At 42.2% G+C, this 27,139-nt stretch overlaps 1 protein-coding gene across 1 annotated transcript in view; it reads right to left on the bottom strand.

The window, feature by feature from the left end:
* Positions 1–4,953: 4,953 nt before the first annotated feature.
* Positions 4,954–27,139, bottom strand: part of orc1 (origin recognition complex, subunit 1) — a 30,434-nt gene continuing 8,248 nt past the window's right edge. The window contains exons 2-17 of the mRNA XM_034180775.1: positions 26,970–27,094; positions 26,229–26,398; positions 23,736–24,162; positions 21,793–22,057; positions 21,432–21,557; positions 17,962–18,078; positions 16,660–16,930; positions 15,796–15,878; positions 12,412–12,513; positions 7,426–7,597; positions 6,982–7,089; positions 6,614–6,763; positions 6,285–6,404; positions 6,048–6,202; positions 5,882–5,969; positions 4,954–5,578 (exon numbers count right to left, since the gene is read on the bottom strand). Coding sequence (XP_034036666.1) covers positions 5,384–5,578; positions 5,882–5,969; positions 6,048–6,202; positions 6,285–6,404; positions 6,614–6,763; positions 6,982–7,089; positions 7,426–7,597; positions 12,412–12,513; positions 15,796–15,878; positions 16,660–16,930; positions 17,962–18,078; positions 21,432–21,557; positions 21,793–22,057; positions 23,736–24,162; positions 26,229–26,398; positions 26,970–27,094 — 2,674 coding nt within the window. The 3' untranslated portion in view covers positions 4,954–5,383. The remainder of the gene's footprint in view (positions 5,579–5,881; positions 5,970–6,047; positions 6,203–6,284; positions 6,405–6,613; positions 6,764–6,981; positions 7,090–7,425; positions 7,598–12,411; positions 12,514–15,795; positions 15,879–16,659; positions 16,931–17,961; positions 18,079–21,431; positions 21,558–21,792; positions 22,058–23,735; positions 24,163–26,228; positions 26,399–26,969; positions 27,095–27,139) is intronic.

Below are 27,139 nucleotides of genomic sequence, written 5' to 3' on the forward strand. Positions count from 1 at the left end.
AGAGGGTTGGTTTTTACCGTCTGGGAGGATTGGTGGGTTGGCGAGATGCCGTTAGTCACGTTTTGGTCTCCCTACACTTTGCTGATTGCTCAGGTGCATTTATAGCCTGGCTTCAAAAATTCCCAGTGGATATTTTCCGTACTTCCAACTCAGTCATAATTGAACTGGTTGGAAATCGTCTGGTTAACTTTGAAAAAGAAGAACCAACCTTACGGAGGTGATAACTGTTTACCTCAGTGGGTGGAGCTTCTCAAGATAGTCACTGTAATGCTGGTAGGAAGTACTTCCAGTCCGGTACTTTTACTTTTCCTGGTGGAGTGTCCTGATGCACCAAGCCAACTCCAACTGACAACTGATCCAAACCTTGAACAGCCTCACATGATCTGGATTGAACATAAATATTCAGCTTCATCCTCCGTGTGAAATTTCGGTAATTAACAAACCAAGTTTAGAACACCAGGTCCCAAACTGCCTGAAGTCCACCATCTGCAGGTGGATTCTTGAACCATCCCACGAACGCAAGACTCTTTGTCCACGGTTAAATCAAGCAGATGTTTCCGAACTCTTAAACAGGCCTGGGATCTAGAACTTACGTCTTAAGCAGGTGGACTTCCTGTCACGACATTTAGTAACACCCACGTGGTCTCTTCAGTTATAGGTGTACTGATTGGAGAACCACAAGAGCTCCAAACAAGAAGTCCATTTGTTTTGAATCTAGTCTAGATGGATGTTGTCCACCTGGGTGTCTGAGAATCTTCATGGACAACACCTGTGTAAGTTACTGAGGTCTTTCTAAACCAGAGGAAAGCCAAATGAGAAGCAAAGTGCCTCCGGTCCATGTGGATGTGGACGTAAAATGTTAAACTCACAATTAAGCCCAAATGAAACCCAATAAGAAGTCCTTTGATTTGTCATTGTCCGTGAAGGACCGCCCACTTTCAGACTGCAGGAACAAATTTGCAGTAAGCTACGATTATTTCATAGGCAGAAAAATGACAAATATTTTCACACAAAGAAAATAGTATGGCAGGGAAAAAACCCCGGATCTGCTCCAGTGTGACCCAAACGTGTCAGTTTCCCAAAGAACCTTTTTTTTTTTTTTTTTTTTTTCTTTCAGCCCAGACGTACGGCTGTCGGCTTGGTGTTTCAGGACTCAGCTCAGGTGACTACGATCCTTCAGCAGGATGCACTTCCTAGATCCCCATTATAATCATGGAGGTCAGGGGTCACGGACCCCAAGTGTAACCTCTGATTGAAGGACGGAGGATGGAAGTGAAGAATCCCGTGAGGAAAAAGACTCTCTGAGTAACTCGGAGAACATCAGTCTGTCAGATAAACTGTCTGTTAAAAAGGGTCACAGTTTAAATTGATAGGTGGCGTTGCTGGTGACATCACTGGTGACATCACTGATCTTCCACTGTGGAAGTTGGGAGAATTATTTTTAGTTCAGAATAAGAGCTGAATAATCTGATAGAGTTTCTGAGATACAGAAACCTCTGAATGTTGGATGAGACTCAAACAAATGTGCGGACAAGTAGTTTGTACATTTACGGGCTCCCAGACTGAGGAACGACCAATCACCAATCAGCATCTCATTTATCATTACTTCCTGATAAACGAAGGAAGATTTTCTTACAGTACTTTTTGTTTTTTCCTTATTTCTTTCATGTTTAGGGTGTTGTAAATTTGCTCTGTAATGGTTTGAATTTACTTTTTTTTTTTTTTTTTTTTTTTTTTTTTTTTTTAGTTTGACAGCAGATTCATTTTTAGACTTTAGGTATAAAATTAGTTTTTAATATAAACTGACAATTTGTTTTGTACAACATGAAAATCAGAATTTAATCATTTTTAATATCGAGCGTGGAACCAATTTTTTAATGGGAAAAAATCATTCCATCATGAACTGTAACTTTGTTTGAATTTTTGTCCTTTTTTATCGTTGCAATCCTTTTATTGATAATTCCTCATTTCTGTGGTGACCTCTAACCTTTATAACATCTTATATTTTTCACACAACTGCCAAAGTTACAAAATATTACTTATTTTTAAAAATAAACAAACCACCAAATTTAATTCTTTAATTTGATCAATTATCAGCTAATTAAGTTGCAGTTTTCTGTATATTGGACCAAATGTTTAAGACGACTGTAGATTTTATTTGCTGGTTTTTCTGGTGTTTGCATTCATCAAACTGTTTTTAATGCTTTTATTGTTGGAGTTTTTTGTCATGCTTGTAAGTAGATCATCTTGTGTCCTGCTTCATATTTTAATTTCTATATTTTGAGTGTAATAAAAAAATATCTTCCACATATTTGTCTTAGTGCTGAATCGGCATGTTTAAAAAAACATTTTAAACTCATGTTTTCAGATTTAAAAATTTATTTCAATGCTCTTTTTTACAGATATATTTGAAAAACATGGTGTTAAAGTGTAGGTGACAGCAAAAAATGTGCACAAATAATCACTAAAAATGATGAAATGTTAATATTTTTAAAAATCCTGAACAATAAAAGTCGATAAGTGCGGGTGAAGTTTAAACAGCAGCTGTCTGAAATTTCAGCCCATATGGTTGATACATCATCACCAGAACGGAACCTGCTGATTCAAACCCAAATCAATTGTAAACACGGCAGAGGGTTTTCAGATTTTTATTTTTTTTTTCTTTCTAATGTGGAACTTTTTTTGTTGTTTTAAAGTCCAGTCTGAAGGTGTTTCTAAAGAAAATGTGGAGGACACACACTGATGGGTTTGAACCTTATTTAGACCACAATAAGGGAGAAGAAACCTTGAAGGAAAACCTTCAGTCTGACAACAGTGATATCGGCAAAGTTCAGAACACAGAATGGTGATTATAAAATACATAAATAATGCAGTCAGAGATGATAAACTTTTTTTGTCAGCTCTTTGGTCATAACTGATTTTTTTTTTTCTTTTTCTATCTGTGACATCAGGAGAAAAAGTGGTGGTGTGGATTTTTAATTTATTTTTTCCTGAAACACTAGTGCATTTCAAATCTGAAAAATATCACGAGGGACTGAAAATATCAGCTATAGTTAAAATATTATTTCCTTCTTGAATAGTGTTCTGTACGTCAGCAGGGTAACATGTTGTTATTAAATATTAAAACCACACAAGGAGTAAATAATATAGTCTTACCTGTCCATTTCAGTGAGATCATCTTCAGTCTGATGAAAACATCTGAAAATAATTTAATTTGTTGTCCTGGCTGAAGAAAAGTCAATGATGGGCCGAGTCTCTGCTGTACTGATGCAGGACCGGTGCGGTCTACTACAGGCATCTGCGGCTGATTGATCGAGTCTGCGGTGGACGAATTCTCCTCGTTTCACCGCGAGCCACTTTTCACATCAAGTTGAAAGACTCGCAGTCCCTCATCTGCTTATAACGTCTCAGTCTGCACTTGCCGAATTTATGCCATGATCCACAAAACAATAAAATGTGTAAATACTCAGTTTTGCCTCCGTGTCAAGTGGAGAAGCCGCAGACACCGTGCATGTGTGTTCATTAATAAATGTTCCATCTGCCAATCAAAAGGATTCTGCCGGCGAGAATTAACTGTTCTGACACTGAAAACATGATGAAGCTCCAACCCGAACCACTCAGTGGAAACAGGGCTGGCAGTAGCCTGTAAAAAATAAATCTATTAATTTATAATCTGTAAATTAATGGGCTATTAAAATAATGGTTCTGGCGCTGATGTCACTTTCTCCTTCTCTGATGTCGGGACTCGCCCGGAAGTTCCTGGTTTTTAGTGGCGCACAGTTCAAAATCTGAATATTTATCTCTTCCATAACTGCGTACCAGGAAAGGATACCTGTTAAAGTGTTTAATTTTAGTCTTAAATACTCAAAAAAACATTACATACTGTGTCACCTAGTTTAATTTGTGGTCTGTTCATGTTCTACTTAGGTCCATCAGTGTTTGGATGGTGGCAGTTCTGTAATTTTGTGACTGCGAGTTTTCTTCTGGTGAGTTCGGAACCACGAGTCTCTAGTCCTGCTGAGGATCTGGACATCGCCCCTCTGGGATCCTGCAGCTGTGCGAACTCCTGAGATTTTTTTTTTTTTTTTGCCGTGTGTGAGGTTCAGCTGGCGTGACTTCCTGGGTATCTCAACAAGAGTCATCAAGAGAGGACACGCCCCCCACCCCCAACAAATCAAAGTGTCCGGGATCACCAAAGTCCACCCTTATGCTAAATATGAATGGAAATGGTCAACTGGTTCTTGAGATATCACACTAACACGAGTGGACATGCTGACCACTATATCCCCCCCTTTATTCCAACCAGTGTCAAATCTGGCACCAAAATTCACAGGGATGGGTAGGAAGGTTTTAGAACTTTGGTGGTAGAACATCCCAGATGGTAACTCCTGGATGGGACTCAGGCTGTACTTGAACCTTTGATTCTGGGGACAGGGTTTGCTGGCTGTCCTGATCCTGGTCAGAAGTTGATCCGGTTTAGGTTGAGCTTTGTGAAATCTGCTCAGGGTCACTGACCTGGCATCAGTCCAATCCCTGACTCACTTTGATCTCCTCCTCATGGTTAATGATCCCATCAGGAGGAAGTTTTTCATACGCTCCTTTAGTTGAGAAAATAAAAGGGTTGACTTAATCACAGAGGTCAGAAATATTACAAAAAGTAACGGCAGACGGGCGACCTCCAGCACGGGCTATGACCCCGGGTCTCTATCTCACTCATGTTATGATCCGACACCATATAAAAAATAAACAGTTGTCAGAGCAGATTATTCAAAAAGTTTCCTGCTGATAAATTTGAGACGTGTGGATGAAAAAAAAAAAGATCCCAAAGGGATTCGAACCCAGAGAATAAACCAGTAACTTGTGTGTGAAGGTCACTTTTATTTCCATAAAGTTGGATTTCTGGTACTGCACTGAACCATAATAATAAAAACCACTTCAGAACTTTTACAATGGCATCACCATGACAACGATGAAAACAACATAATAAACAAAAATAAACAAGGTGAAAGAAAAATGTTTTGAGGCCCAAAAAGTAATGTGACTATAAAGCATGTTGGAGTCAATTTATATTATAAAATATTTCAAAAACAATGTTTTGTGTTGCCATGGCAACACAAAGCTAATGATATAAGTCATTTCAAGTTCTGAAACATAAAACTATAAATATACTAAAAGATTAAAAGTCACATTTTACATCAAACAGACATTAAAAAAGTACAAAGAAAAGAAAATTAATTCTCACAAGGAGGAAAAAAGTTCAAACAGTTTTGACATTCGAACTGAATTGCTTCATTTCAGGAATTCACGTTTTGCAAAGTGAAGTAAAATCTGTCTCGGGGTTCTGGCTTGGGGTCGAGCAGCGCGGCGGCGGTCCGGGTCGGGCTCAGTCAGCCTTCAGGGCGTACAGGACGTCGTCCTGGCTGACGTTGAGCCGGACGCGCTGCAGGACGCCCAGGCGGCTCGGCTCCAGCAGCAGTAAGCGACAGGAGCCCAGACGCTGGCACAGGGTCAGACCCTCGGACACGGAGACCGGCTGCAGACCTTCGACCCGGCACAGGGCTTGGTGCTGGACGAACACCTGGCGGGACAAACGCAACGTGTACACTCAGTTTTAGGACAGTGTCTCATTCTGAAGGACGCCCAGATTTATTTCCACGTCTGAAAAGTAAAACTCAAAGTCATGAAATTTTGTGGAAATGTTTATGTTCTTTGATTTGATTATGACATCATAAAGAGCAGGTGGAGGATGCTTTGAGTTTTAAAAGCTGCTTCAGCAGGTTTGCTTTTGTTTTTTTTTTTTGTTTTTGTTTTTTTAAATACCTGCTATCAGTGTTTTTAAATTTCTTTTTTTTTTTTTTTTTAAGGATGTGACGGCGTTTACCTGCTGGAACGTGGCCTCCTCCAGTCCGAGCCGGCGGAACTCTGCGATCACGGCCCGAAGGAAGAGCTGCTCCTGAACAGATGCACACCTGAAAACGGATGCGACCGAGTTACCACCTGAACACCGAGGCGACACAAACGGGGCGGCGATCACGTTAAAACCTCACTTTATGGCGACGATGTAGGCTGAGGAAAACATCTCGTTCAGCGCCTCCATCACATGACTCACTGACACCAACCCGCTGCCAGCGTGTTCACAGATCTCTGTTGCTCGGCGACAGATGTCCAAACAGCGGCGCGCGTCGCCTGACAAAGCAGCCACCTGTGAGCAGAGAATCAGCGCCGTGTGAACGAGTCCACAGCAACACGCCGCCAGGGGACAGGAAGAAGTGCAGGTCGTGTACCTTCCTGGACACGAGCTGCAGCGCATCGCCCTCGAACGCTTTCACCTTGTTCAGTCTGGATGTGATGATCTGCTGCAGCTGCTTGAAGCTGTATGGCTGGAAAGACATCCGGGTCAAACCCTGGACACAGACAGACAGAGACCACATCTGTCCTCAAAACTCAGTAAGTGTCCACAAAAGTGACTGGTGAGGAGAACCACCAAGCTGACAAGCGCTGGTGGTAAGGTAACTTCCCTGAAAGCCAACAGTCCACGCCGTGCGCGCCCGCTCTCTGTCCATGTTTAGGTGTCAAACGGGTGTTAAACGCACCAGCGTAGAGTTTTCCTCACCAGTCTGCTGGCAACTCGGTTGATCATGATCCTCTCCGGCAGGTCCATGGTGTTAGCGATGGTCAGCACCACCAGGCGGGCGTGGCGCCGCGTCGGCCAGTCAAACAGGCTGTACATCACATTCTGCTTCCTGGTCCACAAGAGGTCCAGCTGGAGCCAAACCCAACACACAAACAGGTCACATGACTCACATATTCAAACACAGTCACAAAGTGTTTATACGACACTGATGATGACATCATAACGTTTAAAAGACAAATATTTGGGGGGAAATATTTACTGCTTAAATATTTTATTTAAATGTTCTCAAAGTGAGATTAAGCCCCTCCCCAAACATTAATGTGAAAGAGACTTTTTTTTGGTCTGACCTCGTCCACCAGCAGCACAGTCGTTTCCTTCCTGGGCGCCGCGTTACTGAACCGTTTGTCTAGCAGAGCCGCTGCGTGATCAGCCGTGGCCTTCTGACCCGTCAGCTTCTACAAACAAATAAAAATACTGTCAGGGGGAATACGGATCACCATCAACGCAAAGACCAGTTTCACCACCGCAAGTCCAATACCAAGTGCAGGACAGGTGGCGACCGCTAGCTTAGCAAAAACACTGAAGTGACAAAGTTATCAACAAACTTGGACTCACTGCTGCCTCCTACAGGACCAAAGCAATTTCAGCAGGACTTGAAAATATCCAGTTTTGTTATCATTTCGTTTGTTACTTTTCTTGCCCCAAACACTGAATTTCTAAAACGTCTAACTGCAGCACGGACGCAGTGCGAGGAAGCGGGTTGGGAGGTTCTGGTCTCTATCTGGTCTCACCTGCAGAATCTGGACGTAGGCCTGATGAGGATCCGTCATCTTCATGCCGTTTATCTCAATGAAGCTGAACGGAGGAATCTCATCGGCGTCGGCGGCATGCTGCAGGCAGCGCATCACCTCGTGGACCGTGGCCGTCTTCCCCGTGCCGGGAACGCCGGAGATGTACATGCAGCTAAAACCACAGATCACAACGAGGTGGTACCAGGTCAGAGTGGAACCAAGAAGGAGGACAGTCTGCAAAACTCAGACCTGATCAAATCAATATAAAAAAACTGAATTTTTCTTTTGTTTTTTGATGTCTTAAAAAAAAATCAATTTCCAATTTTCAATTTATTTTAATTTATATAGCGCTAAATCACAACAGAGTTGCCTCAAAGCTCTTCACACAGGTAAGGTCTAACCTTACTAACCCCCAAAGCAACAGTGGTAAGGAAAAAGTCCCTCTGAGGAAGAAACCTCATGCAGACCAGACTCAAAGGGGTGACCCTCTGCTTGGGCCATGATACAGACAGAAATTACAGAACAATTCACTGAAACAATTCACAAAACGAATATACAGGAAATGCTGTTGGTGCACAGGACAGGAGGGTCTCCAGCACAAATACAACTCCCATCTCTGGATGGAGCTGTACCTCAAACAGAGAAAAAACAGAATCAGGCATCAGAAAGACAAAAAATACTGTATAATTTGTCAGCATTAACCAACAAGAAAAACAGAGAAATACTAAGGTGATCGCCGGCCACTAGCCCTAAACTTCACTAAAAGACCCAGAATTTAGGTAAAGTTGAGGCAGCGGCCCGCTCCATTTACTAATAACAGGAATTAAAAGAGTAAGAAGCGTAAAACAAAACTGTACCAGTATGCTGCCATATGAAAGGGAAAATAAGTGCGTCTTAAGTCTGGACTTGAAAGTCTCCACAGAATCTGATTGTTTTTTGATGCAGGGAGATCATTCCACAGAACAGGGGCATGATAAGAGAAAGCTCTGTGACCCACAGACTTCTTATTCACCCTAGGGACACAAAGTAGTCCTGCACCCTGAGAACGTAAAGCCCGGGCCGGTACGTAAGGTTTAATTAGGTCAGCTAGGTAGGGAGGTGCCAGTCCATGAATAATTTTATAGGTTAGTAGCAGAACCTTAAAATCTGATCTCACAGGGACAGGAAGCCAGTGAAGAGACGCCAAAATGGGTGTAATGTGGTATAACTTTCTGCTTCGTGTCAAAAGTCTGGCTGCAGCAGTTTGAACCAACTGAGACCCCTAATGCTGGACTGCGGTAAACCAGAAAATAGAACATTGCAGTAGTCTAATCTAGAAGAGATAAATGCATGGATGGTTTTCACAGAACTGTACTGGAGAATAGTCACCTGATGGTGTCACATTATTACTCGTCTTTTCAGATGCTGTTTTCAGGTATTTACCCATAAACCATGTGGTCTCAAAACAACTCTCACGTGATGATGATGTCATAGATGAGTCTGCTGCAAGAAAAACAAGGAGAGTCGAGCCGCAGCAGGTGAGGAGATGGTTTTGAGGTTTCTAATTTGTTCTACATGTTCTAAACAGTTACTGACTTGTTCGACATTATATTCTTTAAAAAAACATTTAAGTTTCTTGTGCGCGTGCAAATGTGTAATTTACTGTGCGCGCGTGTATGTACATGTGTAATTTACTGTGCGTGTGTACATGTGTAATTTACTGTGTGTGTGTGTGTGGTGGGTGGGCATTAAAAACCTTGCCTAGGGCGCCAAAATTGGATAGGGCCAGCACTGATTATAATAACTAGACCTGCCAGCAGGTTCACACGGGGTCCAAGCCCTGTACGCAGAACGCCTCCCAAGCCCCGGCGAGGACCATGTGACTTGTAACGATGCAGCTGTAAGATGTGGGCCTGACCCACTGAGCCACATGGGCGATGGCGCTGTCATGCCAATGTTGCCATCAAGAGGACTAAATTTAACTAAGAAGTTACTTTTCCAATACGTCCACTGAATCACAGCCTTTGTTCCATCACGTGTGTGAAGTGTACGTCCAGGTAACTGTGCTCTAACAGATTTATCAACATTCAAAATCAAGTTTACCCTCATATCTGTTCAGCCAGGTGTTCGACTAAATAGCAGCAACACTGATAGAAATACTGTCTTTATGGCAACATAAAGGTCAGAGGTGACCAGCCTGAATATTTTTTAAATATGACGATCACAGTAAGGTTTAACCTGACACACCCCCTCAGTAAACACATGGGGAATAATGTTCAGAAAAAAAGAAAAAGAAAAAACTTCCTCAGGAAGTGATTATAACAAGGAACCAGACTGTCCTTACACATGACTTAAGACAACTTTGATCCCAAAAAAGGGCAATTATGTTTACACTCCAATTACCTCAGACAAGATACAGCAATTAATCCACAATTACTACTTGTTTACCGTAATAATGACACACATCAAAATTAAAGACAACACATATACATTTGACATTGTTTATGTGCACTAAACTTGAAGCAGTCCGTCATCCGAATTGAGGTAAAGTGGGTGAAGGCCGCTGCAACTGTAAGTCGCACCACCAAGACCAGCTTGAGAGAGGACGAGGCCTGCCGCAGGGAGGGAGGGGCAGAGAGTGGCCCAGTGTCCAGACAGACAGCCCGGAAGGCACGTGAGGCGCTATCGACAGGCCTTATCTGTCCATCCTGGGGGGGATCCCAGTCCTGAATCAGTCCACCAGAGTCTCAAGGTCCCACAGTCAACATCTCAGGACTGGGAAGGGAGGGAGGAAGGGGGGGGGGGAGACGAGGAGCGAGGCTATCAGGAGTGTTCCTCGGGGGGAGGATTTTATCCCAGCGGCCTTGAAGGACAGCTGTTGTTTGGAAACGAAATAGATATCCAGATTAACAGACCCCTGGCAGATTCCACAGTCTGAAACTTCAGAGTGGCTCCCAATACATATGAATAGAGGAGAGACGTGGTCTTACAGACGATCAAAGTGGTTTTCCAGTGCAGCCATTCTCCCCAAGATGGATTCTAACATGCGGTTGACACCCGCCGACTGAGCTGACACTGCCCTTCCAATCGAATCAATCATGTGGGGCAGCCTGGTCGGGCCGATTAATGCCGCCTCCACCTTCTTAATTTTCCGGTAGACCAGTGCTGTGGCCGCTCCACACAGCAGAAACCCAGTCACCACAGCTCCAAATAAGTAAACATCTTCAACGTCCTCCACAGACAACATGTACAGGCACATGACTTGCCACCTCCAGCTGTCCATCACGTAACCGGCCACGTGTCCCGGCAGGACAGGTCGGGTCCTCCGCTCCCGAGTGTCTTGTGGAAAAAAATAATATCAATTGCGTTCAGAGACCACTAGATCAGATCCATTTTGCCGTTTTCCAGAGGAGCAGGGCTGGCAGCCTCACAGACAAAACACGCTAAGGGAGAGTGGAGGAGATGCGACCACCCTCGTTGGAGTCCCAAGCACAATCTGTACTTGGGACACAATCCTGCACCTCCCTCACATACTTCTCTGCCACTCCAGACGTCCTCATACAATCCCATACACACCTTTTCTTTTGACAAAAGCTTTCCACAAACAAACAATGCAGCGCCTTTGGGCCTTCTCGACACTTCAATACTCTCAGAGCAAATATTGCATCTGCAGTGCTCAGTCTGTGTGATTTAAAGCTACTCATACTGAAAATTATAGAATTACTGGTAATTCTAGCCAATTACTTGTAGCACCAATTTGTGACCGACTACTATGAAATTTGGCAGCCTGCTTTTTGTTCATTTGTCTCCGTCATTAGACCATGTTTCGTGTTTATTGGACTTAATAATCTTAATAACATAAACACGTGAGTGTCCACTGAACATATATGCAGGTTGTGGCACGTACACAGAACGCGTCCCGAGCCACCGCGAGGTCCATGCAGCTCTTTGCATTTCAAATGTTGGGATGTGGGCCTGACCCACAGAACCACACAAGCAATGGCGCTATCACTCCAAGAGGAAAAACAGAAATGGGTGTAGCCTGTATCAGAAGATATGTGACACTCCAGAGCAGGGGTGCACAAGTTCGGTCCTCGAGATCTACCTTCCTGACACTCTTAGTTGTCTCCCTGCTCCAACACACCTGAATCCAATGAAAGACTCATTAAAAGCCCACTAACGAGTCTTTCATTGGATTCAGGTGTGTTGGAGCAGGGAGACAACTAAGAGTGTCAGGAAGGTAGATCTTGAGGACCGAACTTGGGCCACCCTGCTGCTCCAGAGAATCTGTGGATGTATGCGTTTTTGTGCGATGAATTGTTTTGGAGTTGTGGTCAAAAAAGTTAAGAAAATGCATTTTTCTTCATTATAGCACCACCTGGAGGCATACAAATGTCAATTTTACTGTTGCCCTACTTTGTGCTGGTCTGTATCATCCCTAAAATTTTCATCTTGATAGGTTGAATGGTCCGTGACCCAATCCCAGATAAACAGCTTAAGATTAGTTAGTGTGAGGTAGAACTGTGTGAGCCACGCCCACTTTTCTGGGACTGGGAACAGCGGTGTTTTACAACCGCTGTTCCCAGTCCCTGTTAGAATTGGATCCCTAATAATAATAATAATAATAATAGCCTTTATTTGTTGTTGTACATACATACAGTGAAATCTGTCCTCTGTATTTAACCGTCCTAATTACAGTTAGATACAATCCAACCACTAGGGGCAGTGTGCAGCCACAGTCCGGGGCCCAACTCCACGTGTGGAGATGCTGCCTTGTTCAGGGGCAGAAAAAGGAGCAGACCCTCAAATAAGCAGGTTTTTGATTGTGGGAGGAAACCCATAGACACGGAGAGAACATGCAAACTCCACACAGAAAGGGCAGGAAGCGATCCCATGACCTTCTTGCTGTGAGGCATCAGTGCTAACCAGTAATCCACAGTGCCAAGTAAAAAAAACAAAAAAAACAAAAAAACAAGAAGAAGCAAAAACCTGGAATCAGGAACTCACCCTCCGGTCCCATCGATGATCTTACTCTCCACGAAGCTGTAGATGTCCTGGAACTCCTGCTCCCTGCAGGGCAAAGACTCCGGCACCGAGGACACGTGGAGCCTGAAGAACAGGCAGAATCAGCTGAAGTCACCTCAGGTCCAAAAACCCTCCAAACTCCAGTTTCACCTTCTGCCAAACGTGACTTTATCGTAATCATATAATGTTACTTAAAGCTCCTTTTCAACAAGTTTGCATCTCAGTGGTTCACAAAACACGTCTGATGCTTCTGAAGAGCCTGGAAATCCTCTCCCATTTTAGGGCGCCTACAGAGCGTGTTTGCAGTCATGTGACACAAACGTAGCTGACTGGAGTCCAGTGTTGCCACAGTTACTTTGAAAAAGTAATCCAATTACTGATTACTCCTTGAAAAAGTAACTTAGTTACTTTACTGATTACTCAAATGTAAAAGTAACTAAGTTAGATTACTAGTTACTTTTTTAGTTACTTTTCCCAGCTGCCCACAACAACCCTCTGCCACCTCAACATGACAATGATACCTGTTTTGCCAAAACTCACTTTATAGTCACCCTTTCTTGACTTCAATGAAAATAAATACTTGTTTTATAAAAAGTAAAATAAAGACCTCTTTCTTGACCTCATATTTAACTGTTGACAGCACTGTAACAGTAAAACTTGCAATTTCGAACCTACATTGTTTATAAATGTAACTATTAAATTCATTCTAGCATTTTTCTAACATTTAAATTCTCTCTAAATATTTTACTTGTCAAAATTAATATTATTTTAAGTAGTATTAGTAGTTGTAGTAAAAAAAGGCTTCAAAACTGGACCTTTAATCTAGGGGTGTTGTGAGGGGGGCACATCCCTCCCCCACGCCCCCATTCCATCTGGATTCGCCCCTGCTTTGGCGTTTGAGCACAAAGAATGGATAACATTTATTTATGCAGAAAACGTGACCAGATTTACAGGTAAGAAAGTTTTATTGTGTTTTCACATCATGTGGTCCTCAGAAAGAGAGTTTAGGTGCATTTGAGTGGAAAATAGTGTTAGTTGTTGACGCGTCGCGGAGGATCAGCTGTTTTAACGTGCAGATACGGAGCGGCTCAGCTCAGAATTCTAAATAAAGGAGAAAAAAAGTATAAAAATGTCTTTGTAAAGCTCAGTGCAGGTGTGCTGATCACCGTGCTTTAAGAGGAGACGACGAGTCGAGCAGCTGCAAAAAACCGTGGATGAAAAGCTCACAGCTCGCTTAAAGTGGGCCGTTCAGTCGAACCCCGACCTCCTGCCCAAAGACCAAGTTTAATGCTGCTATCGACCCACAATGAAAAATAATAGTAACGCACAGTGACATGGAGAAGTAACTTTAATCTGATTACTGATTTGGAAAGATTAACGCGTTAGATTACTCGTTACTAAAAAAAGTGGTCAGATTAGAGTAACGCGTTACTTGGTAACGCGTTACCGGCACCACTGCTGGAGTCACACCGCGATGTTGGAGTGAAAACATCGAGTACTGCACACCCAGCCACGTTTGTACGTTCACTACACAAAGGATGATGTCATCCAGGTAACATCTCCGATCAGACTGCAGGGTTCTCCCCAGAAATGTTTAGTATAGCGGAGCTGTTGGCAATTATCACCTGAGGCGGCGCATTGCGAGTTATTTTGACCGGTTTTAGATGCATTGAAAGCAAGAATAATACACCAAAAAAAAAAAAAAAAGACGTTATAATATCAAAGTTCTTTTTGCATGTTTCTGTCTAAGTTAATAAAATAAATAAAACACATTAATATTTGATGGACATAACATTTACTCTCTTCTTTAAAAATGACACACTGTATCTTTAATCCAGTCAGACAGGCAGAGTTTTACTGTCATTTTGACAGTTTAGTTTTTTCTTTTTAACATTTCTGAGTGGGATTGCATACTTTTTAAAACAATATAACCCCTAACTGTCTTGTTTGAACAAGAGCTAAACCTGGACTGATTTGATTGTCAAATCAGAATCAAATTTATTGACAAGTTCTCACAAACAAGTAATTTGTTCTGATGTCATTGGTGCATAAACAACAATAATAAAAAGAAAATGGAAAAAAAATAGTTCTACAAGAAGTAAAGGAGTAAATTTGCTCTTTTAATGATGAAACCCTGGATGAAAAACTTTTTGAATCAGTTTTTCACACTTTACTGTGTCACTGTGTGGTGAAGATGATCACTGATTAAAATTGCTTCGCTGTTTGTTTTTTTGTTACAGCATCTCTCTCTGTCTCTGTCTCTGTGTGTGTGTGTGTGTGTGTGAGTGAGTGAACGGGAACGAGAAACTTGTCACTCTCACACCATCTTTGCGGCTTATTTGAGCAAACTTTGGAAACATGAAGGTTTTCATCTGTAAAATAAAGCCTTAATGTGTCAGTAGCTATGCAGGCAGAAGGAGCTGTTTTTATTGGAAGACTTTGACAGAGTTTTTGTTCTTTCACTCTCTGAGCTGTGGCGCTGTGACTCTGCTCGGCTCAGCTGCCGGCGTGGGGGAGGAGCAAGCAGGCAGCAGTCCGTTCAGCACAAACAGCATGGCTGGATTAAAAATATAACAGCACTGTGGTCACAGTATAATGGCGCTACGCCGTTGTTCCGTTGTCTGGGGAGAACCCAGGACTCTGTGAGCTCATTATTAGAAAGGTGGAGGATGGACTTTCCTCATGTTGGGCGGAGTCTAGACAGCCGGGGCAAACAATTTTTGTAAAACTACGGTTAAGAGATTTTTGCGTAATGTGACCTATAAAAAAGGAACAGATTTAATTCAGTTTGTATTCTTTATGTCACTTTTTTAGAGGGTCAGAATCAGAGTCTGACTGATATATCAATTAGCCGATAATATCGGCCGGTATCAGCCTTTCACAAACATATTGGTAATCAGTATCAGCATTATGTTTGCCAGTATGCAATTTTTTTTGGGGGGGGGGGGGGTTAAAAAATATGCAGAAAAACAATTTGGCTGTTGAAAATGGCATCATTACATAGTTTGTCCAGCAGAAGGCTCCAACGACATTACTTGCAATGCTGTCCAGCATGGCTGGCACCTCCATCACCCCAGTGGAAAAGCGATCAGCTGCCGTTCGTTTCAGAAAGTGACGTTTTACAGTGACAAAAGACATGCGGTCACTATGCCGAAAGTCTATTTGATGCAAATGCTGAGTGACACGACATGGCGACCGTTAATCCATGTGACAGCAGTGTGATGTACGGTGGTTGGCTATTAGTTATATTTATAGTTATTTAGAATAAAGTTCAGGTTTAAAGTGTAAAACTTCAAACCTCAGTTACATTTGTTTAGTGTAAAAGTTTGATACTAAAATGTTGCGAATCATTTGGACATTTCTCACCTGGCTCGGGCCTCCTCCAGAACATTTGTGGGTTGTCGTACCGGCAGCGACCTGTTTGGGATGTTGGGCGTGGCGTGCAGAATCTGTCAGCACAGGAGACGTTTGCTCAAAACTCAGAAACACTTTGAGGAACCATCAGTGATTCGTTTGGCTACATATGTGCCAGTTTGGCATTTGAAGAGAAAATACTGAATAATAATAATTATTATTATTATTACTGACAATTTCCCAAATCATTAAAGTTAAACAGGCAAAAGCAAATTATCTACTTTGCCTGCCAACGCTGAAATGTCTCAAAAACGTGATGATAAAAATTATTATTTCAGGCTACGTTTTACACATAACCATAAATATTTTAGACAACTTTACATTTTATTACAAAACTTAAAATCAAACTGTTTTTTTTATTAATATATTTATATTTTAACCCTCTGGAATCTTGGGTATAATTTGGCATTTTGACTACTTTTGCTTTTACCTTCATAATTTACCTTAAAAACTGTTTACCTTTTCTGTGTTTGGTGTCATTTTTTTCAGAACAACCTCACCTGTGTGACTTTACAGTTTTTCTTTTATTCTGACATTCTGCATTAAAACAGCATTCACCCCAAAACCGAAAATTCAAATCAGAAAATATACTGGTATATATATTTTTACTGTAAAAACTAGAAATATGTTTAACAAACCATTTTTATAACTTAGAATGCGAATATAAATTGTAAATTTCAAAAATATATGTAAAAAACAAAGTTATCTAAAACAATTCACATTAAAATGCAGGAAATGCTTCAGGCATTTTTTTGTGGCTGTTTACATGCATCCAGGTACCCTGGATGGCCACCGTATCCTGAGGCTGGACTGTACGTGTTGTTCAGTGGTACCACTTAGACCGGGTCTTACCATCCTTCTGGGAGTTCTGCATGGCGTTCTGGTTGAGAAGCGGACCTTCCCAGTGGATCGAGGCGTGCGTGGCTCCGTGGTGTCGGACCGGCACCTCTGCTGCTTCATCAGCTCCTTGTCGCCCTCCAGCACGTCGTCTTCATCGCTGCTGCTCTGCAGCTCCTTCAGGGACGGAACAAACTCATCCTCTCCATCCGAGTCCAGCTCCTGGTCCTGGCGGGTGTCCATAAGTTTTCTGAAGGAGATGAAAAAGATAATAAAACACTGAAGAATTCCACTGAATCTATTTTAATTTCTTTTGAATTAACTGTAAGATTTTTGTCTCCTGTAGAAAAAAAAAAAAAAAAAAATTCTGCTTTTAAATTTGATGATTTCACCATTTTTAGTGTTTCACAAATTATTAAAAATAAAGTCCCGTCTAACATCTGCACCTTCTCCTGTTTTACATTCAAACATAATAAACAAAGTGTTTATTTCAGTTGTGCTGAAGGAGATTTTGTCCCGTCACTCCGTCACTGCAGACACCTCGTGTGTCCTGGTGGCTTCAGGGCGAGTCATCAAAAATAATGGATCATAAAATAATCTGGAATAATCAAGGTCTCGGAAATAAGAACGCAGGAAAACAACTTATCTTGTTTAAAGCCAAAAGACAGAAAAACACTGTCCAGATTCAAAACTGCCATAATTTATGCAAAAGTCTGACTTCAAAAACATTAATTATAATATTAATAATAATTTAAAAAAAAAACTTTTTTTAAAAGATGTTTTTGTTTATATCAGACAAAAGAACGAACAGAAGCTGCAGAAAATAACACCATTAAAATGTAACGAGGCAAGCAAGCTTTTTTGGGGGGGGGGGGGGGGGGGGCTGTTTGCAGCTAAATCATGACTTCTGTTTTTTATTTTAACTGATAAAGTAGCGAATCTGTTAAAAAATTATTAAAAATTATTTTGTAAATGATGTTTCTCAGAAGTATTCGATCTAATCGCTGCTTTTCTAATTTGAATTTGCACATTCTGAGTGTAAAACTCTTCCATAAAGTGGATCTAAAACAATCACACAGTGTGAACGCTAAAACTCCCACAATGCAATGCTCAAAACAATAGCTAAATAAATAATAAAACAAAAAATACATTTAAAAAAAAACTCCTGAGGTCACATGATATTGCTGCTATGATGATTAGTAACTTCTGGAAGGTTAACGGTTTATGATGCGCTGAGCGGCGGCGCTTTGGGATGCAGCTGTGGGCCACGCCCCCCCTTACAGCTGCTTCCTGATGCGCGACGACGCAGCCTGCACAGACTTCCTCTTGGAGCTCCGCGGCATGGTGGCGCTGGCGGCGGCTGGCAGTGTGGGCGTGTCCTCGTCGTCCACTTTAGACCTGTTCAAACAGAAAGAACTTTTTATTGTTATTAGTAAAAATGGCAGAGAATCAGCTTCCTGTCCGAGCGAGACGCTGCTGATGATTTCAGACAAACCGCAGCTGAACAAACGGAGCGAGTTAATAGAACTGGACGACCTTCAGTCTGAAGTAAAGCGGTTTAGCAGCATGAGTTCAAACCCTCCAGTAAAACGTTCTGACACCAAAAACCCGTTCAGTGATTGTGGACTGAACTTCAGGCCGTCGTCACCTGATTGTCTGAAGAACGAGCTCAGCTCGCTTCAATCCTTTGATTCTGAACTTTGGTTTGTTTGGGTTCATGTCAACAAAACATTCAGCAACGCAGTAAAAATAATCTGACGATTTTGTCACAACGAGAACATAATCTGCCCTGGATTACGGATTAAGGCTCCGACACGAGCACGCCATTGACTCGCACTAGCACGACCTGTGTGTCATGCTGGAGAGTAAACTCGTCTTTAACGGGTGCAGACAGGACGCTGGATGGGTGCCGGTGCGTGCTACTGCACAAAGAGAATTTTGAAATGTTCAAAAAAAAAAAACTTTCATGCATAAATGTCGTGCTACGATCTAATCTCCAACACCACGTGCAGCTTGGCAAGTGGAGTAAAGAAGTGAACAGAGCGAGTGGTGACGTGAGCAGATCACATCAGAGTAGGGATGAGTACTGATAAGTATTTATCGGCATCAATACCATTATGGATTCTGCTTATCGATCCGCTTCCTTATCGATTCCGCTCAGTGGTGGCACCAGGAAATTTTTGTTAGGGGGGCTGGGGCAAATGTTGGAGGGGCTCCACAAAATTTCGTTGAAATGAACAATATATAGTAAATTGCTTTATAAATGTTTTAGTCACCTGTGCTCCTCTAAAATGTGGTATGTGGTATTAATGCACACACATCACTTAGAATGACTGCAAGTTCAGTAAACTTGCACAAAGGTATAAATAAAGATAAGTGAAGTGTTAAGAGTGGCCTTAATAAATAGGGGTGTTGGGGGGAGAAAAAAAAAAAAAAAAATCGATTCACGTCCGAATCGTGAATCTTATTTATTACGATTCTGAATCGATCCAAAATGTCCAAGAATTGATTTTTTAAAAGCATTTTTTAAACATAATCTTGCTTACTTGCTGCGTGTACTGTTTGTCAGGCAACGGCTTCCGTATTACAGCGTCTCTGCGGGGGGGGTTGGCGTGCTTCAAACACTCGTGAGCTGCAGAGTTCAGTGGCTGTAGCTTAGCATGACGGATGAAGAGCTAATTCAGCCAGCACCGTCTTTGCTGAAGGCAAATGTTTGGCCGCATTTTGGATTTTATTATTTGCTGTGTAAGAAGGAGCTTGACATGACTTATGCAAAATCTGCAAAATGAAAGTCAAGTACTTCGGAAACACTTCAAATCCGCAAGCCCACATGCTACGTCATCACCTGGAGCTAAAAGAGGGGAGCAGCGGTCTCTGCCGATGACTGACCAGCGCTTTGCTAAACTGCCAGCCAACTCTGAACAAGCAAAGCAGATAAGTAAATTTACATCTAGAATCACTTGATTAACCTTGTAAAGCTGCATTTTCTTAAACATAAACATTTTTAAGTAATATAACTATTTCTCAGAGCACTTTGAATCGAAAATCGATTCTGAATTGAATCATCACCCCAAGAATCAGAATCGAATCGAATCGTGAGTTGTACGATTCACATCCCTAGTAATAAATATTTAGGAAACCTACATTTTTGGAGAATGGAGTTAAATTTGTCTCATTAATACTTGCAAATGCACAGAGGGTGATTTACAAATATCCTTTGATTTGTACATGTGCTTTATGATCCACAAACACAAATTTCTGATTTGTAACTTGTGTGTGGGTTTTTACAAATAAATGTTTATTTGCAAAACTGAACATTCTGTTTGTGAAGTCTGTCTGCTTCTGTCTCTCCCTCAGCCCCAACCAGTCCCAGCAGAAGACTGCCCCTCCCTGAGCCTGGTTCTGCTGGAGGTTTCTTCCTGTTAAAAGGGAGTTTTTCCTTCCCACTGTCGCCAAGTGCTTGCTCACAGGGGGTCGTTTTGACCGTTGGGGTTTTTACGTAATTATTGTATGGCCTTGCCTTACAATATAAAGCGCCTTGGGGCAACTGTTTGTTGTGATTTGGTGCTATATAAATAAAATTGATTTGATTTGAAGGGTGATTCAGCATCGGTGGATCACCGAACACACACACATTCATCACTTTGCTCAGTTACGCAATATTGAGACATTCTCAGCGTAAAACTGCAGTTGAGATCCACAAATATGTCAGTCGCTATTCACATTATTGGCAGAATTAATGGGGGGGCTGAGGGGGAGCTTGGCTCATTATTGGGTGGGTTTAAGCCCCCCCCAGGCGCCGCCACTGATTCTGCTTATCAACACTGGGGCCAGTGTAGAATTGTGTATTTCGGTGTACCGTCTACACTGAGTTTAAGCAGCTCTACACCGGGTTTTTGCTCCCTACACAGCAGTGTGCTGAGGGCTACGCAAGGACGACGCAAAAAATTAAACGTTTAATTTTTTTCTGCGTGGAGCGCTGGATGCAGAAAGTACACCGTTTTTAAGCACGTCTACACAACAGCTACTGTACAATAAGCCTTCGCAATTCTACACGCCAGGGCGACAAATCCTTGTATCAGTACAAACTTGGATTGATAGTAACTGAAACCAAGACGAGGAACACAAACACACACAGCCTGCACAGAGACGCCGCCAAAAGCTGTGCAATTTTCCACTGGACTCTATACGCATCACAATGCAACAGTATGCAAGCCCGGTGTGAAAGGGGCTGTAGGAAAAAAAACAAAACAGCTGTTCATGCACACAACAGCACCCCCTTACATTTCTGAAACTGCTTTATTCCACAGGAAAATAAATTGCCCTTTGGGGATAAATAAAGTGATTTGAACTGAAGACATCAAATTTCACGGTTGACAAATATTAAATGAAAACAAACAAATAAACTCGTCAGCAGCGACTCGAACAATGACCCACTTCCTGTTTTCTTAACTGATTAATTTCTCGATTAGTTGTTTGGTCCATATTTAGTTTACTGCCAGACAGCAGGAAAATATTCACATTTAAGAAAAGAAAAAAAAAAGAAAAAAAAAAGAAAAGATGAACTGATTATCAAAACTGTTGTTAGTTTAATCATTCATCCCTACTCAACTAATCGTTGCAGCTCTGTCAGCCCCACCCCTAAACTCTGGATTAGGATCTGCTTCCACATGTTCGTATAAACACCAGACCCAGATTGGATCTGGTTTTACATGTTCATAGGCACCAGAACCTGATCAGGAAAGACTCACGTCTGCCCTCTAGTGGCGTAGTGTTTCTTCAGGGCTGCGTTTTGCGTCCTGGGTGTCTGAACTGAGCAGGCGTGTGAACCTGGTTCCTGAAGGGGACTCTGCTGAGGGCTATGATCCAGCTGCACCCTGCAAGAAGAACCAACATCTCTGGACTCATCTGGTTTATTACTGGTTCAAACCAGGGTTTTTCAATTAAAACCACTTTTGCTTCAACTCGATTCTAACAGATTAGAAAAATATGGAAAAAAAAAATTTCTAGCTTTAACTTGTTTCAAAACAACTGGGACCAGAAACCAGATTCAAAGTGGTGATTCAATGAGGTTTAAACATCAAGTGTATGTATTTGAGTGTCAACACGGACCTGGAGGACTCGTCTCTGGTCAATGGAGGACTTTCTGTCCCAGGTTGGGACAGTCTGTGCAGGATCACAGACGGGTCCCCGAGCTGGATCCGGTCCTGATGGTCACGGGTCCTGCGGGCGCTGCTGATCGGGCTCAGACTTTGGCAGGAAGTCAAAGTCTGAGGTGGCGATGAGGACATCCGCTGAGCCATCATCAACTCTGGCTCCAGCTCCTCATCCAGCAGCTTGTCCAGGATGTCCTCAGGGCTCGTGTTCTTGTCCGGACCTGATGAGATCAGAACACGTTTGTTGGTGTCCAGAGGGATCTGCTACTGAGTGATGTTCTTCCTGAAGATGTTTTTCCCTCATGTATTCCTTTACTCCATCCATATCCACACTCTGTTCTCATCACACTGTCCTGATGTCCCCTGTCTGGACATCTGCATTTGTCATCTGTCTGTACATGTTACTTCATCCTGCTGGTCTACATCTGTTGTTGCTGTGATGCTGCAGATGTTCCCGTGGAGGAACCACTACTGTCAATCTTCTTGATGATCTCTAGAAGTTACTGCTGCTCTGATTCTCTCTACAACTGGACTCTTTAGTCTTTAAGACATTTTGTCCCTCGTCCCACTGACTTCATCACTTGAGGGTGCAGACGTTCAGAATCACCCGGCAGGAAACAAACAACAACTAAGATCATCATTTGTTTCTACTCAAGAGCTCCTCAAGTCTACTCAGCTCCAAATGGTTGTTGGTTTGACTCTCCATGGATGTATGAAGTGTTCCTCATCATCTTAATCCCCTCAAACCTGCTGAAGACTGATGACTCTTCAAGAGCCATCAATAGAAAATGATGGGGGGGGGGCTCCGTCATCGCTCCTCAGAAGATTAAGGAACCTTCACACCATCAAAGGAAGGACACCTAACAGCCACCTGGACACAATCAGACCTTCAACAATGTCTTGATGAACACACCGAGCTTGTTTTATAACAAAGACTCGCCCCCTGGTGGACAAATCGCACATCATACGGTCTAAAAGTGAAGATGTCACTGGGGGGGGGGGGGGGGCAAAGTTCTTAAAGAGCACCAACAAGTCCAGCTGCTGCAACCTTCTCAATGCCTGAATGACAAAGCCGTCTTCCTGTCCACCTTTGGGATGTCTGTCTCATCCTGCACTCGTGTCTGCTCCATCCACCTTCAAATTCTGACCGTCAACCTTTATTCTTTGCTCACTGTCATGTTCCATCTTCAGCTCCCACTGATCCTACACACGGAAAATGTTCCCACTGCAGGCCAACATCATGAATCTTGATCTTGAGCAGGACTCTCGTCCCGGCAATGAGATACTCAAATGATACTTGAAGTTTACTCAAAGATACAAAACAATGAACATCAGGACATTTTCATCACTTTCTTAAAAAAAAACAAAAAAACAAAACAAAAGAAAAAACAACAGCAACACGAGGACGTGAGACCAGGTCCCTAAAATAACCTCATGTTGAATGTTTTTTTATATTTAAAAAAATACGTCAATGCCCATAAAAATATTCACTTTAATCTTTGTGTTATTATTTATTAAATTATGATTTAAAAATAATAATTTATCCAATAATTCCAATTTCTCTCAAATCAACTTGCTGTAAAAGTGATGATTAAAGTCTGTGCATTAAGTTCCGTCTGCATTTTCTTTTATTTCTCGACTGAACTTTTGTCATGTGGGAGGGAATTGTTTTTACTTTAAGCGCTTTGGGGCAACTGTTTGTTGTGATTTGGCGCTATATAAATAAAATTGATTTGATTTGAAGTATGAAAAAAAACAAACAGAATTTCAAAAATTTTTCCACGAATACATCAGAATTGATTTCATGCAGACTTTAAAGAGGTTAACTGATTTTGTTTCATTTTAAGTCGGTACTCAATCAACATGTAAAAACACAGGACTTATTTTTCAGACACTCACTGTTCAGTTCCAGTTTCTTGCGCACGCTCGGCGCCCGGCTCGCGGCGTTCCGCCTCTTACTGCTCAGACATTTGGAGGCGGAAATCTTTGAGGTGGAGTGCAGTGACTCAGCCTCGACGGCAGCCCCGCACTGACCTGAGCCCCCGTTCACTGCACCGTACGACGCTGAAGAGGCTCTGTGCATGACGGCGAGGTCCGGAGCAGGCAGAGCGTGTCGGGCGTGGTGTCTGGACACTGGTGTGGCAGCGGGCAGGGAGCAGGGCGGTGAAGGCGAGAGTGACCGTTTCACAAGAGAAGGCGCGACGCTGCCCTCCACCACCGCGGCGTCCACCGCCTTAAAGGACTTTTTGTCCCATGAAAGCTTGACGAACAGAGTGTCCTCGTCTTTGCAGTCGGGGAACGGAGACGCCGCTTCCACATGTTTGACCTTTGAGCAAAAGAGGAAAAACACAAATCACCACAAATTTAAAATGGTGTCACTGTGAAGGCAAGTACCATATTTTCAAAAGTCACATGAAAAAACATGACATACTCTGGAGAGTACGGTAAGTTGCCCATTAGGGCAACGGGCAAACCTGTCAGTCGATTTCATCTTATTTTCACCAAAAAGTTAACTTCTCAAATGAGCAAATAGTTGAGATCTTGCTGCACAGTCAAGCAGCCTTTGCTGCCATTTAGTGGGTGATGTGAGCATTTCAGGGCTTCTGGTGCATTTCCTACTTGAAAGGCAAAAACACAGCAAAAAAAAAAAAAAGGCATTTAGAAATGTCAGAAATGTATGATTTTTTTGGGGGGGGGGGGGGGGGGGGCAGGCAGAGCTTCAATCTCCCAGAATTAATGTAAGAAAAAATTAGATTTTGAGAGTTTTGTGATATGACAGTTTGCCTGAAGGACATAATTCATCCTGACAAACAGAAGTTACAGCTGTGAACACAAACACACATGTAACCTCATCAAAAATAAACACATCAATTTTTCTCCTCAAAATTTTGGCGGAACTCACTCTGCATCGTTTCAAATTTAGGAACAGAGAGAGATGTTGATATAAGCTCCGCCCTTCTCAATCAGTTATAACAACATCTGTCAGATTTAAATACATTTTCCTGACAGCAGAGAAGCAAGCAGGTCACAGGGTCACTGTGAGAAAATACTGCGGTGCCATCTCTGGATTCTGGGAGGAAATGAGTAAAGATTTTGAAAATAAAACTCAAAACTATTCCGTTTTTACATTCTGAAATGAAAATAAGTGGCTGCATTTACAGCTGCTGCACAACTGTTTCATATAACAATTTCTCTCCGTTTGTGTGTTCGGGGGGGGGGGGGGATCTGCCCCAACAAGTTCCACCTTAGAGACGCTGATGTTGGCATTATGAAATTAGACACTGACAAGTTGTCAGTTGATCACAGTCCAGAAAACAAACATGTAAATCTTTAAATTTAAACAGAATTGACAAATGGTGACGTGAAAACACCACCAAGGAGCCGCCAGTGTGAAACAAACATTTAACACCACGACAAAACACATTCAAAACCTTTCAAGTATGTTTTTGAGAAAACCTGAACTCCCCCCTTTGACCCCCACACCCATTAATATTCAGCAGAGTACTGCATTTCAAAATAAAACTTTTACTGGGTGCAGTCTGCACTGCCCTTCAAATGCTTTTATTGTGAAAGTGATTCAAGAAAGCTGCTCAGAATCGCAGGCAGCAAAAAAAAAAAAAAAAAAAAAACATAAATAAATCACAAAATATGGATCAAAATCTGCAAAAGAAAAAAAAAATGTACACAAGAGCTGCCCACCATCAGACCCAGAAAACCCTAACAGGAGTGAGAGTTCGGCTGGACGACGTCTGGATCTGCACTCCGCGACGAGCCGACAGGCAAACAGCATTAACAGTGATTCTACATCCACAACTGCTTCCTGGTCAACACTTCTTCATCTCGATAAAACCAACTTTTCTTCTTTTTTTTTTTTTAATCCTTTACAGCCAGGCCAACCTCAGCGGTCACGTGACCTCAGCACTGCTCACGATGCATTCTGATTTTCACGGGTTAACGTGCAGGTTGTGGGGAGCGAACGCAGAAGACTCTCAAAAACTGACAGGAAACGGACTTGAATTTTACATGTTGTACTGAAAGATGCCTTCACTCAACAGAAAGTTGCTACAACAGCTTGCAAGCTGACCACAGCGCTCTGCCCGTCTCTTCTGCCCGCCCTCGACTCCGCACCCAGATGGGTGGGCCGTTGCCCTCAGTGTTGATCAGTAAAGTTATTTGATTGGTTGAAAAATGTTGCATTTGACATTTATGTGCGGTGAGTGCTCATGTCGTCTATAAACAGTATGTATAAAAGTAAAACTGTGTTCTGTCTGTGTAGCGCGGTAAGCAAATGAACAGTACGCACCAGAGGAGACATGAAGTTATCAAACAGACAAGAACATGGACATGAGACATACTGTCCAACAGTTCAGACGTCACGTTCTCTCCGTTTACCGTCACAGTTCTGATGATGGACTCAGCGTCGACGTCGTCCTCACAGCTGCCCTGATAGTAGAAGATCTCCTGAGGGTGGGGCTCTCTGCCCAGCAGCTTCAGTTTGCTCGGAGGCACTTCGGACACACGCATGAACCATTGAACCATCACCTTCTTCTGGCTCCCGCTCTCTGAAACACCAACCAGAAAAAAAAAAAAAAAAAAAAAAATCAAAGATTACTAACAATATATATATATATATATATATATATATATATATATATATATATATATATATATATATATATATATATATATATATATATATATATATATATATATCTGTATGCATCTGTTTCCTCCCAGGTGAGCTTCTTTATGTTGAGAATAACTCTGTGCTCATCATCTATAGGGGGCGCTGTGGCACAGAGTGACTGATCAGCCGTCTGTGGTGACGTTCTAAATATCAGATGGCGAATTCTGACACAGCAAAATGTATTTAAAGCACCTTCGTTGAGACGTCTCACAAGTTAAATGTGACTACTTATAACAATTCAAAATACTTTAAACTATTTTTTATATATATTTCTACATTTTTAGACTATAAATTACTTCAAAGCAAAAGTAAAACATCTGCAATTGAACAGGATCACAGATATTTTGGTTTGATCATGTTGCAGAGGGTTTTGAGTTGTAGAAACAAAAACCAGTTTCTTATGTCATTTGTTCCGTGTTACTGAGCGTGACCCAATGACCTCTCACCATCGCCGACCAGCCTGACAACCCGCGCCACAAACGGGTTGTTGTCATCCTCGCCCTCGATCAGAACATGTTGGCCGGCCTTGATGACGATTGACTTCAGACCTTTCACACTGATGGTCAACGAGCTGAAAAACACAATTACAGACGTTTATATATATATACACACACAC

This window comes from Thalassophryne amazonica, chromosome 10 (assembly GCF_902500255.1).
Source record: "Thalassophryne amazonica chromosome 10, fThaAma1.1, whole genome shotgun sequence".
Taxonomy (NCBI): Eukaryota; Metazoa; Chordata; class Actinopteri; order Batrachoidiformes; family Batrachoididae; genus Thalassophryne; species Thalassophryne amazonica.